General features: G+C 57.2%; 6 protein-coding genes across 6 annotated transcripts; 2 read left to right on the top strand and 4 right to left on the bottom strand.

Moving 5' to 3' along the window:
* Positions 1-56: 56 nt before the first annotated feature.
* Positions 57-2,408, bottom strand: PG986_011627 (alpha-L-arabinofuranosidase; the record flags this gene model as incomplete). The annotated part of the gene is made up of 6 exons (XM_066847849.1): positions 57-458; positions 528-635; positions 706-1,286; positions 1,356-1,662; positions 1,729-2,217; positions 2,280-2,408. 6 exons carry the CDS (start codon positions 2,406-2,408, stop codon positions 57-59), a joined length of 2,016 nt encoding a protein of 671 aa, XP_066694545.1.
* Positions 2,409-3,696: 1,288 nt separating this feature from the next.
* On the bottom strand, positions 3,697-5,095 carry PG986_011628 (uncharacterized protein; the record flags this gene model as incomplete). Its single annotated transcript, XM_066847850.1, has 3 exons — positions 3,697-4,176; positions 4,240-4,341; positions 4,403-5,095. 3 exons carry the CDS (start codon positions 5,093-5,095, stop codon positions 3,697-3,699), a joined length of 1,275 nt encoding a protein of 424 aa, XP_066694546.1.
* A 933-nt stretch (positions 5,096-6,028) lies between these two features.
* Positions 6,029-7,078, bottom strand: PG986_011629 (zinc-binding dehydrogenase; the record flags this gene model as incomplete). The annotated part of the gene is made up of 1 exon (XM_066847851.1): positions 6,029-7,078. One exon carries the CDS (start codon positions 7,076-7,078, stop codon positions 6,029-6,031), a length of 1,050 nt encoding a protein of 349 aa, XP_066694547.1.
* A 526-nt stretch (positions 7,079-7,604) lies between these two features.
* Positions 7,605-9,505, bottom strand: PG986_011630 (cytochrome P450; the record flags this gene model as incomplete). The annotated part of the gene is made up of 4 exons (XM_066847852.1): positions 7,605-8,551; positions 8,673-8,704; positions 8,758-9,263; positions 9,350-9,505. 4 exons carry the CDS (start codon positions 9,503-9,505, stop codon positions 7,605-7,607), a joined length of 1,641 nt encoding a protein of 546 aa, XP_066694548.1.
* A 2,154-nt stretch (positions 9,506-11,659) lies between these two features.
* PG986_011631 (glycosyltransferase family 31) lies at positions 11,660-13,150 on the top strand (the record flags this gene model as incomplete). Its single annotated transcript, XM_066847853.1, has 2 exons — positions 11,660-12,241; positions 12,308-13,150. The coding sequence occupies 2 exons, from the start codon at positions 11,660-11,662 to the stop codon at positions 13,148-13,150; spliced, it is 1,425 nt and encodes a 474-aa protein (XP_066694549.1).
* A 389-nt stretch (positions 13,151-13,539) lies between these two features.
* Positions 13,540-15,653, top strand: PG986_011632 (uncharacterized protein; the record flags this gene model as incomplete). Its single annotated transcript, XM_066847854.1, has 3 exons — positions 13,540-13,813; positions 14,005-14,487; positions 14,713-15,653. 3 exons carry the CDS (start codon positions 13,540-13,542, stop codon positions 15,651-15,653), a joined length of 1,698 nt encoding a protein of 565 aa, XP_066694550.1.
* Between the last annotated feature and the right edge of the window lie 759 nt (positions 15,654-16,412).

The following is a 16,412-nucleotide window of genomic DNA, read 5'->3' on the forward strand; positions in this document are numbered from 1 at the left end:
CATCAGCGCACGATGCCTACTTTCTAATGGTATTCTACCTGCCCCCTTTGCCTTCGTCAGTGACGGAGCCCCTGCTCCATATCCCTCTGCTTCTTGCCGCACTTTGCGGACTTCGTCTCCAGCACCGCGATGCTCAGGTCCGGCATGCTGAACGCGAACCTGCCCTCCTCGTCCGAGACGACCTTCTCCTTGACCGTCTTGACGACGTTGACGCCGGTGAAGGGGTCGTTGAAGCCGTAGGGGTCCTCGGGCCCCGTCAGGATCGTCAGCTCGGCCTCAGTGCCCGGCCGCAAGCCCTCGAAGGCTAGGGAGACGGGGACCTCGTCCGTGGTGGCGTTGAAGACGGCGCCCTTGAAGAGGTAGGTGCCCTTGTCCTCGTTCTTGCCGGTGACGTAGTACAGGGGGTTGAAGTCCGACGAGGCGGGGAGGGTGTGGGTCATGAGGTGGCCGGCGAAGAGCTATGTAGGGCGGGAGGAGTCAGTTGATGCGATACATGAGTAAAGTGCTGATAAGGGGTTTCAACTCACCTCCCACAGGTACCAACTGGTGGAGAGCGTGGTCTTCGCGGGATCAGCGGCGAACTGGATCATGACGGCAGCCCACTGCCAGCGGTCTAAGCTTCGGATGATGGGAGCCTACGAGGGTCAAGTTAGCGGGTTCATCCACAAGTTGTAAGAAGTCACAAGGGCCTCTGGTAAAACATACGTAAGCTGCACCGATGATTCGGTCGGCATTCCTCTCATAGCCGATCATGGACACGGCCTCGCCGATCGTGCCGCTCCACCAGGGGTACTCGAGCAGCCCCGCATCCCAGCCGAGGCCGCCATTAGGATGAACGGCAGCAGCCTCACCGATGATATGAGGGATCGTGACATTGTCAAACAGATCGAACTGATCGACCAAGCTATCAGGCGTGCCATAGATATGATAATCCCCGGCCCCCGGCGCGGGGATCTCGTACCCGTCAAACACGGACCCGGACGAGATGACGGTGATGTGCGGGTACTTCGCGTTGATGGCCTCGAGGAACATGGGGAACCGGTACTCCTTGAAGGTCTCCCAGCCCTCGTCCCCGCCCGCCAGCCAGTCCTCGTTGCCGACCTCGACGTACTGCAGCTTGAAGGGCGCCGGGTGGCCCAGCTCGGCGCGGACAGCGCCCCATTTGGTCGTCGCGGCGTCGCCGCTGACGAACTCGATCTGGTCGAGGGCGTCGTCGACGAAGGACTGGAGCTGGTCTTTGGGGATGATGTCGCCGTTGAGGGAGAGGCCGTTGTAGACTCCGAGGACTGTGGGGAAAGATATAGTTAGTGATGAGAGCTTGGCACTTAGGTTAGACAGATCTGGACAAGTCTTACCAATCTCGAGGTCCATATCTTCAGCAAGCCAGAGGTACTCCATCAGCCCGAGGCCGTTGCTCTGCTGGTATCCCCACACACCCGAGAAGCCGGGGCGGTCCTTCAGGGGACCGAGAGTGTCCTTCCAGTCCCACCAGGCGTTACTGTTGTTGCCCTCGAGCATGTTGCCGCCGGGGATGCGGAGCAGGGTGGGGTAGAAGCCCTCGATGGCCTCGGCGAGGTCGATGCGCAGACCATTCTTGCGGCCCTTGTAGGTAGGCGGGAAGAGACTGATCAAGTTGAAGTCGAGCGAGCCGTCTTTCACGCCCTGTGGTACCATCATCAGTTAATCAACCGTCACGTCCGGTCCTTGCCAGCGCCCGGGATCACTTACAGCAGCGTCAAAGGTCAGAGAGAAGGTGTTATTGGAATTCGGCGCATCCTTGGTGGGCGTCAATTCGAACTCGTGCTCGACCCACTCGGAGCTCGACGTCTTCGCCTCGATCTCGGTACTGCCAAACACCTCGCTGGTCAAGTTGGACTGCAGCGACGCGGTGAAGCTGCCCTCGTACTCGCCTCTCACCCAGAACGAGCCGGTGTAGGGCTGGATCTTGACGTCCATGCCCCAGTAGCCGTCGTTGGCGAAGCCGACGACCTGGCTGCTGCTGCCGTTGCGCTTCGATACAGATGAAGAGCTCACGGCGACGTTCATGGACGTCTTCAGGGCTTTGGACAGAGGTTCGTCGAGGTCCTTGAGGGACAGGGCGGCGCCGTTGATTGGTGTCCAGCCCTCCAAAGTCGAGTTGAAAATGCTGCTTGACTGGAAGGCGCGGTTGCGGATCAGTTCGGCGTACAGACCGCCGTCGCCGGAGTTGTTGATATCCTATGCCCAACGGCGCGTTAGCCAGACGCTCCCATGGGAAATAAGTCAACATGCGTATTTACCTCGTGCAGGAAGCCATACTGATGAGGGCTCGTAGCGTTACCCCCAGTGGCCTTGACGGAGATGACCACAGCAGAGACCAGAGGAATGGCTGCCGCAGTGGCCAGAGCGGCCAGACTGACGCGAACCATAGTAACTCAGAATACACAGAGAAAGACAGAGAGTGACCCGTTATAGAGCACAACACGAGCCGCCGGTGAATCGGTGTCTCGTTCTGGAAAGGAACGACATCCCCGAGCAGCCGGCGGCTCGGCTTTATATACCTTCCCTACGGCAAGGGCATCGTGAAAAAAGAATACACCGCCGAGCCATGCGGAGAAATTGGGGATCGCAAGTTTTGGGGAAAAGCAACCAAAGACGCAGTAGACAACTGAATGTCATGGTGCCATGGCCCCCAGCCCAGCCAAGAGGACCTGGTTCTCGATTGAGAGCATTCCGGCTAAAGTCCACAGCCTTGGAAAGAGCGGGTTTTTTGACTCGGGCGCGCATCACCTGCAAGTCCCCGTCCCCTAGGCGCTCCTATAGGAGGACTGACCAGTCTGCCAGGCCTGCTCGTCAGTGGGGAGAAGAGAGGAAGGGCAAATAGCGACCCGGGAAGACGGGTTCGTGGTCACTGGACCATCGTCCCATGTGTGTGCTACGTTGACGACAGCCCAGCAGCCCAGCCCCGGATTACGAGCCACTTCTCGGGATTGTGAACTGCTTTGCTGCCGACTGCAACGTTGTGGCAGCGCTAGAGAGCCATTTGCAGGATTAGGTCCTCTCGCGAATGGGTAGCAGGGTAGTTTCCCCGCAGTCTCGCATGGCGGTGTTGGGTAAGCATACTGTACGGTCCATACCCCTGGTTGCGGGGGAATCAGCTTGGCGTGCGGGGAGTAAGTCCGTCTTGGCCACGGAGATGGAACCCTCTGTGAAGCTGCCCAGCGCGCAATCGCTCAAATGCTTGCGCTAAAGTCGTTGTCGTTGTCGAAGTGCTTGCTGAACAATGAGTGATAATGTAAAGGGTATTTGACATTGCCAATGGTCTAAGGGAAACATGGTCAATCTATCATTATATTATCAAATGTCGCTCGCTCGTTCGCTGGTCCCTTCTTGCTGGTCAGTCGCAATGGGCGTGTATGAGCTGCTCATTGGTAACAACCGGCAGTGAGAGCTAACCGAAATTGCCCAACAATGCCCCCGACTGCATGACTGGCGACGAGTCACCACCAACTTTCGTATTGCGATGCGCAGGTATTAACATTAATTACTAAGATTAGATATTAGGTGCAGAATCCTTTGAAAGAATTTGCAATCGTTAAGGGTATCTTTCTAGCTCCTTGAGTCCAGCCTGGGAACTGTTGTATGTTGCTTTGAGAATCTACCAATCGTCGGTGGTCTTCCTTAGTCATTTTCCCGGTCGTAAAGTCAATAACGCCTTCATCCTCTCATCCTGGCAGAGCCGGAGTCCGTGGCCAAACCGGTAGCCATGGCCGCCGTTTCCTCTTCATCGTCCGCAGCGCTGATGATGATTATCGGAGGCTCAGGCGACCCTTTTCTGGCAGGGTTGTTGGATTTCTCGTCCCCTTCGTTCGCAGACTCCTCCCCTTCGGATCTGTCGTCCTTCTTGATGTTATAGACAACGTAACGGAACCCGCTGCGGAGCAGGCACCAGAGCCAGAAGAGGTTGAGCGACTGCAGGAACGACAGGAGCACCAGCACAATGACGTTGGAGATCCAGCACTTGTACTGCTCCGCCTGCCAGTCGAGCTCGTAGGGCCCGACGGTCTTGAACTCGGTGAGGATAGATATCAAGATGCGGATGTTCAGGTAGTGTCGCATGTAGATCCAGACGCCGACATTGGTGGCAAAGAATGGCCCCACGATGGCGCTGTCGATGTAATGAAGGGACTTGGAAACCTGGAAGTGAAGTCAGTAACGATATTCCATGTGGAATTTGGCGACGTGCAGGATGCGACTTACTGCGAGGAAAAAGTCGCTGATGTCATGGGTTATATAAACCGCGATGCCAGCGTAGGTAAAATGATAACGATAGCTCAAAGATATCAAGGATAGAGTCACGATCTGCAAATGGTCAGCCAGGCCCGTGTGCATCGCAACGTATGTTCAGAACCAAAAGACTGACATGGTGTCCGACCAGCTCCTTGAAGTCCTTGCGCCTCTTCTCCAGCCCCAGGAGCATGACCAGGGCCTGCTGCGCCCAGTACGCCGCCTCGAAGAGGTAGTAGAACTTGAACGCGGCCTCGTGCGTTCGGTTGGGGTACGTCTCGTACATGGCCCGGGTGTCGAAGTACCAGACGGGCGTCTGGCGCATGACGTAGAGGCCGAAGGGCCCCATGACGCCAAAGTAGACGGCCGTGTACATCTGCTCCATGAAGCGCAGCTGCTTGCCGCGGGACGCGATGCCGCAGAAGCGGGACCGCGACAGCGGGCGCAGGAGCTCCTGCATGATGAACTCGCGCGTGAAGGTCAGGACGACGGTGTAGAAGGCCACGAAGGCGACGTCCCAGAGGCCCTTGCCGTACTGCGTCGGCGCCCGCGCATGCCCGCCGTGCTCGGACGAGGGCGGCAGCGGGTACGAGAGGAAGATGAAGTGGTGGATGAGGTTGGACTCGGTGGGGTTGATGGCGTACAGGGCAGCGATGCCGATGAGCATCATTAGCGGCAGCGCCCAGGTGTGCTTGCGAATGAACCGGTGGCCCGACTTGGCCAGATGCAGCCGCTTGCTGTTCTTTGAGGTCTTGCGCTGCCGGCCCTGCCGGAATGTCTTGATGACCAGGCCATCTTGTATGGCGCCGGACGAATTAGAGAAGTCCATCTCCACGAGATAGTGGTGGCTTTTCTTTTGCTGCCCGTCTGTCTATCTGCAGTTATGTGATGCTGCTGCTAGCTGCTGCTGCTACTGCTGCTTGCACCCAACAACGAAAGCCTCCGGTCAAGATTGAAAGCGGAAGAAAGAGTCTTGAGAGTTGTTTGAACAGGTTCAATCGTCTGAAGATAACGCGACAATGCGGCCAAAACATGAAAGAAACACGACGGCCGCCCGGAAAATTGAGCCGTCTCTCCTAATCTCGCTGAACGAGGTGGGATGTTTGTGGGCGGGTTACCCTAAGATGAAATGAGCCGGGATGCGCGGGCGGCCGAAACCATTTCTCCCGGCTGCAACGTGACGAGGAAGGGCGTTGGTTGCACTGGCACACCAACTCGAAGGAGGTGCTCATCTCCAATCTGCAATCTGATTTGGTCGTCCCTCTTGCATTTGGCGTTTGCACAGCCATAAAATATTGATCCGAAATTGGCCTTTCCAGACGGCGGTCGCCAGCGGTGCAATAATCCCGATGCCCGTGGGGTGTCAGGTCGTGCACTGGCTGCGGATCGACCTCGAACCGGTATCGCGCCCGAGTTTTGAGTTTCTATACGCTACACTTGTGCCATGACCAGCTAGCAACAGTGAGACATCTGCCCGAAGCTAGAAGCGCACGTGGATATATCCGACAATGAAACAATACGGAACGAAATGGTCTCTATCGCCAGGTGCATCAACCGAATGGGTCATCATATAACATTGCATAGCCACTTAGTCAGGTTCATTATTCGGTTCCTATTACTTATACCGGCATCTGCCTGTCTATTTAACCTCAACTTGACACCCATAATCCTCTATTAATGTGAAGATGCGAAGCTACAGCCATGGGCCTCGCAAACTTCCCACACACTCCGCAATGTTGACGATGAGCCAAGGACCGCGGACCTAGGAGGCAATCTTGTACACGAGCTTCTCGGCGCTCACCTTGCCCTCGGCGTGGATCTCGAAGCCCTTGGGGATATCCTCGAGCCCGCCAAACTCCTTGACCTTGTTCGGCTGGACCCGGCCGGACTCGAGGTACCCGGGCAGCAGGGCGAGGTACTTCTCCCAGAACGCCTTGTCCGCGGGCGTCTCGCCGCCGTAGTTGTCGAAGTCGCCGTACTTGAGCGGGCGCCCGAAGACGCTGTACGCGATGGTCGACTCGACGCGGACCTTGGCCTGGAGCGCCTCGGGCAGCTCGGCCGTCTTGCGCGGCAGGATGCACATGATGTGGCCGCCCTTGGTCGGCGACATGCACTGCGCCACCGCGGGCGTCGTCTCCTTCTCCGAGATGCAGTCGAAGGCGTACTCGAGGTTGTCGTGCGTCACCTTGCGCACCTGGTCCACCCAGTCGGCGTCCCGGTAGTCGACGGTGGCGTCGGCGCCGTACTCCTTTAGGAGGTCGTGGTTGCGCTTCGAGGCCGTGGCCACGACGAAAAGCCCGGCCATCTTGGCGAGCTGCACGGCGTACTTGCCGACAGAAGACGTGCCGCCGTTGATGAGGATGGGGAAGGCCGACTTGGCCGGCTTGCTGGGCTCGGGCAGCTGGAGGCGCTGGAACAGGGCCTGCACGGCGGTCGCGAACGCGAGGGGCACCACGGCGGCGTCCTGGAACGAGACCGACTCCGGGATCGGGTAGACGAGCGAGGCTTCCGTCACGAGGTACTCGGCGAAGGCGCCGCGCGGGGGGCTGGGGGAGCAGCCGTGGACCCAGCCGGCGACGCGCTGGCCGTCGCGCCAGGAGGAGCCGTTGCTCGCGGCGACGGTGCCGGCGAAGTCGCAGCCGACCACGCGGCCCGGCTCCTTGGCGGCGCCGGCCGACTTCCAGTCCGTGGGGTTCTGGGCGGCGTAGTGCACCTTGACCAGGATCTCGCCCTCGCCGGGCGTGGGGACGGGGATCTCCTGGACGGCGACCTTGCCGCCCTCGGCCGTCACGAGCGCTTTCATGTTCGTCATCGTGTGAATCGGGGAGTGGGGGTCCTTTGCTAGAGTGAGTTGGGTTGGAGATAATAGTAAGTACTGTGTTCTCGTGGTTTCTGTTGAGACTTGGTAGACAGTGTTATGCCGAGATGCTTGACGTAGAGATGATTAAATACTGTCTGGTTCTTTGTATATCCGGATTACAAATACTGCTCTTGCAATGGGGTTGTTGACCTGTCTTCAGTGACGTTTACATACCACCACAGCTAATCCATGTACTTAGGTAATAAAGAGGAGGCATGTGGGGCCGGCACAATAATAGCCCTGGCGAAGGAACATTGCATGTGAGCGAACCTTGACGTTACGGGTGTCAAAGGGGTACTCAAAGAATCTGAGGCTGTAGCCGAATTGACTTGATGTGAGACATGTAAGATGGGAGATTGGTAATCCAGATTCGTTGTTGCATCTGGAAATATCCCGAATATCCAATGGACGACCCCTGCCACCGTAAGCCCTTGTTTATGTACTACGAGTATGGCGGCAATCGCCGCTTATATACAATTCAAGTCCGCCTAATGGTCATCGGCATGCCCTCGTTGGGATGCGCTGTTATCATCTCCTTCAGCTGAACCTGAAACGCCTTCTCGCCCTGGAAATCTTCCGAAGATTCCGAGTACGCAGGTTCCATATCGAACTCGCGGACCGTCAACGCGAGCACCAGCCGCAGCTCCAGGCTGGCGAGCTCCTGCCCGATGCAGTTCCGCGGCCCCATCTCCCAGGGCCGGAACGCGTTCTTGACGGGGTGCAGCGGGTCGCCCTCGTCGCGCGTCGTGAACCGCTCGGGCCGGAACGCGTCGGGCTCGGGCCAAAAGTGGGGGTTCGCGTGCGCCGCCTTGGAGCAGCCGAACAGGACCCAGCCGTCGGTGAGGTACCGCGCGCCCGTCTCGGGCTGCAGCAGCGTGAACCCGGCCGACCCGTTGCGCACGGTGCCGACCACGGGCCAGAGCCGGAGCGTCTCCTTGACCACGCCGAGCGTGTACGGCAGCTGGTTCAGGAGCGCGGGGTCGGCCGCGATGCGGCTCGCCGCCTGCTCGGGATCTGTGCCGAGGACGTCGTCGAGCTCGGCGCGCAGGAGCGCGAGCTGGGCCGGGTTGCGCGAGAGCTCGTAGTAGGCGTAGGCGAGCGTGGTCGCGGTGGTGTCGTGGCCCGCGAACAGGAACATCTTGATGTGGTTGACGACGCGGTTCAGGAAGGCGGGCGGGATGTTCCCGCGGGCCGAGGCGTCGACTTCGGTCACGTAGGACTTGAGCGCCAGGGCGAGGATGGTTTTGGGCCCCTCCATTTTCTCGTAGTTTCGGGCGGTGTCCTGGATGTAGGGCATCATCTCGTTATGGAAGGTCCGGTTGTAGAACCAGTGCCGGATGGGGATGAGTGGGTTTAGCATCTTGTGGAGGTCGTTGTTGAAGTAAAGCATGGCTACTTGGCCGACCATCGCATCCATGAATTTGACTGTGATCAGATGTCAGTACGACCAATAGGCGTAAGAGGATCGGACATAGCATTGAGTCCCGCAGAGGTAGATGACGCAGTATATAATTGAGAAGAACGTAGACCTGATGGATTGGCTTACCTGGCTTCTTCTGTGCCTCTATACGTGCACCCCTGAGCTTGATGTTAGCCAAAACTATGTGTGAATCTGGATATCTGAGACTTACAAGACCGCTCTGCCGATGATGTCGACGGTCAAATCAGTCGTGTAGTTCTCCATTTTGAACGTCTCTTTCTTATCCGCGAGCTCCCCCAGCCGTTTGCGAAACACCATCGCCTCCTCAACAAAAGCCGGCACGAGAGACAGCAGATTCTTCACCGAGAAACCAGGATTGAACATGGACCTGCCAACCTTCCACTCCTGGCCTTCGGCAGAGGCCAGATCCATGGCCCCTGTGAACGGCATCATCTCGCGGACCACGAAGGGATGCTTCGGCTGACTCTGGTCCTGCGTGAACTGCGCCATCATATCGGGACGAAACACGGCGAGCAAGGGCGGCGAGACGGGCCAGATGTCCATGTACACCGCGCCGGCCTCCATCACCTCGGGGTATTCGCGAGCTAGCAGCAAGGGCATCATCTGCCCGTGTAGCGTCGGAGGCGATTTAAGCTTGATGGCGAGCTTGGTAATGACACCCAAGTGGCCGAGCAAGAACGAGTGAGGCATGAAAAACTGGATTGGCCTCAGCATAATCTTCCAACGTTTCCTCGCAGACAAGTCTACTGTTACCCTGCCGAGGAGGGTGGTATTTAACTTACGACTCCGGGTACCTTCGCTGCCTGTCGCACCTTCGTCCTGACTTGATAGAGGCAGTAGAAAAACCAAGCGAGGCCGAACAGCGCGAGGTAGCCGACAGTTTTGATAGCAAAGGCATAGTAGGCCTGGTAGCCCCGTAAGCCTGAGTCCTCTGCCATACCGATGCGACTTTGGCGATACAAGAGGTGGTCAATGGGGACGGCAAAAGCACACATGAATTCAAAAAGGTGTGTGCGACGTTGATTTGATGTGCAAGTGCTCAATCGACTATATAGGTACAGTAGCCATGATGACTGCTTTCTCTGGTTGGCCCTTGCAACGTGAGGGAGACTAGACTGGTCATATCCAATCTATGGGTCATCATTGATTGCTGTTCGGCTATTGGCAGCAGGCAGCAGGAACTGGTCAAATAGGATCCAGGGGATCGGCCACAGCCATCACATCACGGGCTTGGGAAGATCCAACGGGTGGTGGGTGTGGGGGACCTGCGGATCAGTGGAGATGTGGCAAGCAAGGAGGGGTCATGGCCAACGGTGAGGTGAGCGGAATGGTCTTGTTTGCCGGCGGTGGTAAGCAGCCATAATGTCTACCTACCTGCCTATAGGCCATAATAAGCAATACGATATAGCAGTCAATCTCTCTCTCTTTTTTTTTTTTTTTTTTTGCGATCTCGCAGCGAGTGGCCTACTACGGTTAGCGATGCATTGACGGCGTCCTTCACAGGCAGAGTCGGCCGTTTCGTTACGAATGCGGGCGCCTGTAGCCCCATGCGCCGCTTATATCACCCGCGCCCATTGAAGGACAAAGTGCTTGGCAATGGGGCCTCGGGGAGAGGTTCATGCAAATCAGGGACTCTACGGAGTAGTCGTTTGAAGATCATCGTGATCGTTCGCGCAACCCAAAGCTTCAGATCGCGCCCGGTGGAGCTTGTCAGCTGGTAGCTCCGATATGGAACGGGGACTCTGACATTTTGACGGGCGCGACGGGTACAGTACAGCCTACATAGGAGCCTAGGTTCGGTTAGGTGACCACCACCTGAGTTAATGCCTCCTTGCTTCCTGCGTTCTGTGTGCGTGTCTGTTTCCGTCCTCAAAGTCGCGTCTTGTCAGCCTGTCGGTTGCAGATGTGTGCAGCGTACCTGACATGCGCAGCAGGATTGAAATTTTCTTCGCAATTTCGGTAGATTAAGCTGCATCGCAGGGGTGGGATTCTAGATTCGTACAGACAGACGGTGCTCTTGCTGGACCAGTGCTGGACTTGCAAGCACCCAGACGTCCAAGTCTCCAAGATAGCAGACCTTGGCAGCTAATAAGAAAATAGGGGTGCAGGCTGGCAGGTATTTCTCCATGACAATCCCAGCAAAAGCCCAGGCAAGCCCAGGCTACTGTCATGCCCCACCGAGTCGGCATTCGTCAGTTTAGTGGTCCGATAGGCTGTGCAGCCAAGCATCCCACTTGGTGGGCCTCGCGCAATCGATGGTCCAGGGCCCTTAAACTGCTTTACGCTGGCTAGGTATTGTTTTGCTTTCTTCGTGGACGTCAGCGCATAGCGTGGCGTGTTGATGCTTGGGCGCCTTGGAGGACGTGGGCGTCCAGGGGGTTAGCATGCAGCGGGAGGTTAGTGGTCCTGCGCCATAGCGAGTGGTAGCCGTTCCTTGGCGACCGACACATAAACACGCGCGTCAGCGGGCAGCGGCGGGTAAATCAGGGAAGGGATGTATCCTGTAGGGGAGGGAGGTCAGCAATTGGCAAAGCGGCCGGGGGGTGTCGAGGAGGAATCTCGGTAGCAGTGCACATGCATGGTTCAACGCCGCCTTGAAATCGATGCCCATCTCCTCAGCTCCTTTCCAGCCTTTTACACCAACTCCCGAGACATATCTGGGTTTACAAACCACTTCTCACCCCCTTCGACCCAGAGTCTGCTTTGCGCCGGGCGGGATTTTTGCAATTGTCACTCGTTTTCCCCTGGTTTCAAATCCACCCTCGATTACTTTTTGCCGTTACATACCTAACCTACCATCTCCCTGGTATCGGCATTTCTACCCATTCGCTAATTTTAGTACCTATCCGTCACTCGAACCACGACGCACTAGTCCTCGGCGGCCATCGTCATCACTTCTCTCTCGTCACTTCTCTCGCTTCTTGCTGGGTCCAAGTTGCAACCGAAATTTTGCTTCTCAAACCCTGTACCAGCTCGAAGAAAGAGTCTGCGCGTTGAAATACGAACCGACCGACCGTTCCGCCCTTGTCTGACCTTTGGGCGATCATCCGCGTTTCGATCGCTTGGCATTTGACAACGAAAATCGAAACAATATGGGGCTCCGGACCGAAGGGGGTGCCAACATGCGGAACTTCGTCACCACCCGACTCTCCAAGTCGCGTCTTCACATTCTCGCGGCCTTCGCTATCCTATTCGTCTTCTACCTTCTCACACCCTACGACAGCCCCGTTCGATCGGCACTTCGGTTCCAGCACACGATAGTAGCCGACTACATCCAGCACAAATACCCCAGCGACAAATGGCTACTAGGGCCCCCGAAATACCCCATTGATCCTATCCAGGATGTAGGCATTGTGATCAAGACCGGCTACGGCACGAGGCGGCGTGTGCCCAATGTGCTCGCCGCCTATTTCAAGGAAAAGTTCACTGGCGACATGGTTATTGTGCAGGACTACCCCGTGGACAACAAACAGAACTACACCCTGCCGAACGGGAAGAGCGTCCCCAACCTGGATATTATCGGCTGGATGCTGGAGAACAAGATGCTGGCTGGTAAGGAGAACTTCGAACGCGTCAGCAAGTACAAGCATTTGGCCGAAGCCATCGAGGGTGAGGAATTGTTCCTTTCCGAGGAGCTGAGCAAAGACATTGGATGGGAATTGGATGCTATGAAAGTAGGTGCTGCTGCGTGTAAGGATGGGAGGTGACGAGACCGAACTATGCTGATCTTATCTCTCTAGTTTATTTCTGGACTCCAATACGCCTGGCAGACCATGCCGAAGAAGAAGTGGTATCTCATGGTTGACGACGACACCTACGTGCTCAAGGAATCCATGAACCTCCTACTCGGCCACCTCGACTACGCGAAGCCCCACTACCTTGGAAACGCCGTCGGAGATTACAAGGGTCGATTTGCCCACGGAGGCTCGTCCGCCATCATATCGGGAGCTGCGATGAAGAAGCTGTTCGAGGACAACCCCAAGGTTGCTGCCGAGGCCCATCTCGAGTCGCCGACTGCCATTTACGGAGATAAGCTTTTGAGCACGACCCTTATGAAATTGGGCATCTACCTCGACGAAGCCTACAACCGGCTCTTCAATGGCGAGGAGCCTCACTCGACGCGCATCTGGGGAGACCGATTCTGTGTGCCTCTGGTCTCTTTCCACGGCCTGGGCTCGGGCGATGCCATGGAGAGGGTTGGCAATACCTTCAAGAAGATCAAAGAGCCCGTTTTCTGGCGCCAGCTGGCCAAGATCTACGGAGCGGCAGAATGGGATACCTTCTTGAAGGAGCCCATCCGGGTCAGCCAAAACTTTGTCGGCCGTCTGGACGAGCACACGACGACGATCAAGAACACCAACACGGTCGAGGACTGCCTCCACCATTGTCTATCTCGAGGGGGCGAGTGCCTGGCATGGACTTGGGACCAGGGCCGGAAGGAGTGCTACGTTGCGCCCTGGACCATCATCGGAAATTTCCAGGATGGTGTGTTCTCGGGTGTCAATGGACCCGTGGCCACGAAGCTAGCAAGTCACTGCCACTCCCCGCCAGCGCCTGGGAAAGGATCCAAAGCAACAGCATAGTTGGTTGGATTGCGGTTTTGTTTTTTCTTGTTTACTCGAATTTGCTATTATATATACGTCTACAGCGACACGCCTAGAAAAGCTCTTGGCGCACACGACCGTGGCGCAGGATGCAGGCAATTGGTTTGTCTCGACCTGCTGAGATCTCGAGGTGGAAATGGACTCATGAAGTAATGGAATGATACCCTAGGAGAGGTCTGTACTGTAATCATCCTAATGGGGGAGGTTCTGCTGGATCTACTTATGAAAAATCTAATCCATTGCGATTTACTTACCTGGGTGAGTTGTGTGTAAAGCGCGGTAACATTCGGTTTCGTGGTGAGCCAGTGCTCGCATGGTAAACATGACATGGAAGGAACTCCCTACGCTGTGGAGTGTTGCTGTAGCAAATGCCCATTGTTCCTTCCATCGCGACCAGCGCACCAGGGGACAAAGGAGAAGCCGCACCGGGGAGCATCACATGGCTTCAGGCAGACTACCAGTACAAAGGCTGGGGCTGCGCTGTCTGCTTCAGAACCGTTCTCTTTCAAACTACGAACAGCATTCGCTATCTCTTCAGGTATTCGCACCGACGACATCGATACCCGTATATAATTTCCATTATTGTATGCGGCCTGCGACCGCAGCAGACGGACGGAGCCCATCTCGAGTTTGCGGATTGCTGTATGTTGCTGTTGTTTTCCTGATCTGCGCCTCCCAGCAAACATCATCCGCAGGTCTGTCTGGAATTGCCTTCGCTCACCCCTATGGACCAGACACCACCGCCAAGGCAGAGCGAGACTACTGATTAGGACAGAGGCAGCCCATTCTCAACTCACGAGGCAGTTCCAGAGAACATCGCTCTCCACTCACAGGCGACATAGCATCCAATAGTCTCGAGGAAGACGGAAGAGAGGCAGATAGAGGGGTGGAGAGGGAGGTTAAGGTTGAGAGAGTTGAGAAGGAAACCCCCATCGAACCAAAAGGAGCACGAAGCATGGAGGAAAACTCGCACTCGCGCGAACAATCAAAAGCGCCCGCCGCCCATGGCCTTCCTCCTCCCGCACCTGGACTTTTTTCTCAACAAGAGCTACCGCCGCCTAAGCAACAGCTGATCGCGACGACCGGATATCCTCCGCCTCCTCCTCTTACTAGGCCACATAGCCAGCCGCCGCAGACCATCCGACATAGCACGCCCTTTGGCCACTACAGCGGCAGCGGCCCTTTCGTAGCAACGATGCCTCCGTCGCGTTCATCGTCGCCACCGCAGCCTCCTCCTTATCCTCACCCGCCGGTCCAGTTCGAGCCGCGTCGTTTCCCGCAGACGTCGGCGGTCGTCAGGGGTCCTCCACCACCAGGTATGCCACCGCCGCCGGTACCAGGTCGTCCGGACTCGACGATGCCTAACGGTCCTCCGCATCAACAACAACAGTGCCCAGGGGCGTACCCTCCGGCGCTCCCGCAACAACAGCATCAGCATCAGCACCATCATCATCCCCAGCATCCTCAACATCAGCAGCATCAGCGACAGCGACAGCAGCAGCAGCAGCAACGGCCGCCGCCGCTGTATCATTATGCACCAGCGAGCAGCCTACCGAGCAAACGGCCACAGTCTACACAGACTCCGCCCCCATTTCGACCACCTCCCCAACAACGCCGCTCTCCGGCGGTCGCGCCACCAGGAACGATTAACCCTTCTGATCTCCTCTCTCAACGGCCACCTCAGGGTCCAGCGGCACCACAGGTCCCGGGGCCGGCTCGCCCAGCCTCTAATCCGCCACCGCCACAGCAAACTAAGGGTCGAGCGGCACCACGGGTTCCAGGACCGGGTTGTCCAGTCTCTAATCCACCGCCGCTGCAGCAGCGCAAGCCATCGATGCAGCCGCAGCAGCATGCTCAACTGCAGTATCATAATGAGTCTCAGAAGCATCACCAGCATCAGCTACAGCAGCAACAGCAGCAACCGACGCAGCTCGCCGTCCATCAAACAGCTGGACCGCCTCCCATCGATGGCACCGGCCAGCACGACAGAGACGCTGCCAACGCCGAAGTTGCCGAATTTTGGTTTCCGGAAATGGACAACGATTACTTCCCCAGCGAATTTCTCGCAAGCGAGGACACGGTCATGGGCGGCACGGCACCGCCGCCCGACACGACCTGGCTGACCCGCCCGGGCGGGCAGAACACCATCCCCAGGTTCTACCAGCCGTGCGACTTCTGCGTCTGGCTGAAGGCCCAGACGGGCAAGGGCGGGCAGTGCCACCCGAGCTTCCGGTCCCGGCTGGACGGCAACGGCAACGGCGGCCGGGACGTGACGGCGCACACCGACACGCACCCCGTCCGGCCGCGGTGCACGACGTGCGATGGCTTCGGCATCGACGAGTGCACCGTCTCGGGGACGCCAACACCAACAGCGCCGCCGCCGCCGCGCGCGAGGCTACGTACCTGCAGAACCCGTCGGTCCAGATCCTTCTTCCTCACGCGCCGGTGCCGCCGACGCTCGGGGGAGCGGAGGGGGCGATGAATATGTAGGACAGCGCCGGTGCCTCCGACGACCACCCCGTTTTGCAAGATGATGGTATACCGAGCCTTGCGGCCGATACCATGGAGGAGGGAAGTGTGCTAGTGGATTTGCCTGAGATTTTGGAGGAATGGATGGCGTCGCACCCCGAAGACGTGCCAATGCCGTCGATAGAAATGGATGGATGCGGATCCGCCTCACAGCCCAGACGAGGAAGAGGAATCGTAGTCTTCTTCTTCTTCTTTTTCTTCTTTTGAGGGCCCGACGTATTCTGCATCATCTGGCTCGGTCTTGATGCACGTCCCTCCGAAAGGCAAGGAATCTCGCGAAGCAGACTGGAGGTCCGAAGAGGCGTTCGAGAGGCGGATGAGTATTCATAGGGCCCCGCGAGAGGCACACGCGATGGAAGGGGCGGAACTGAGGCTCGAGAATCTTGCGCTATTGGCATTGATACATCATATCGCTGGACATTGTAGAAGCCGGGCGTATTATGAGGAAAGTCTGAGCATTTTGATCAGATGGCACCAGAAGTTCGGAAACGCGACCAGATGGGCATATGCCGGTTAATGGGAACCAAACACCAGGGGTCGGCGCACGGTCTTGCTGGACAGTCTGGAGAGCGGGTAACGTCACATGGGGAGGCCATGCAGAGCAATAGCTATTACGACGAAAAGACGTAGGCTATTAGTTAGTTATATACCACCGTCGGTAGACGAGCGTGACTCTGCTTTTCTGCGTTCACTTTATTATAAGGCTGTCTTT

The sequence above is a fragment of the Apiospora aurea genome (genome assembly GCF_038362705.1).
Source record: "Apiospora aurea strain CBS 24483 chromosome Unknown utg000008l_segment0_segment0, whole genome shotgun sequence".
Classification (NCBI taxonomy): Eukaryota; Fungi; Ascomycota; class Sordariomycetes; order Amphisphaeriales; family Apiosporaceae; genus Apiospora; species Apiospora aurea.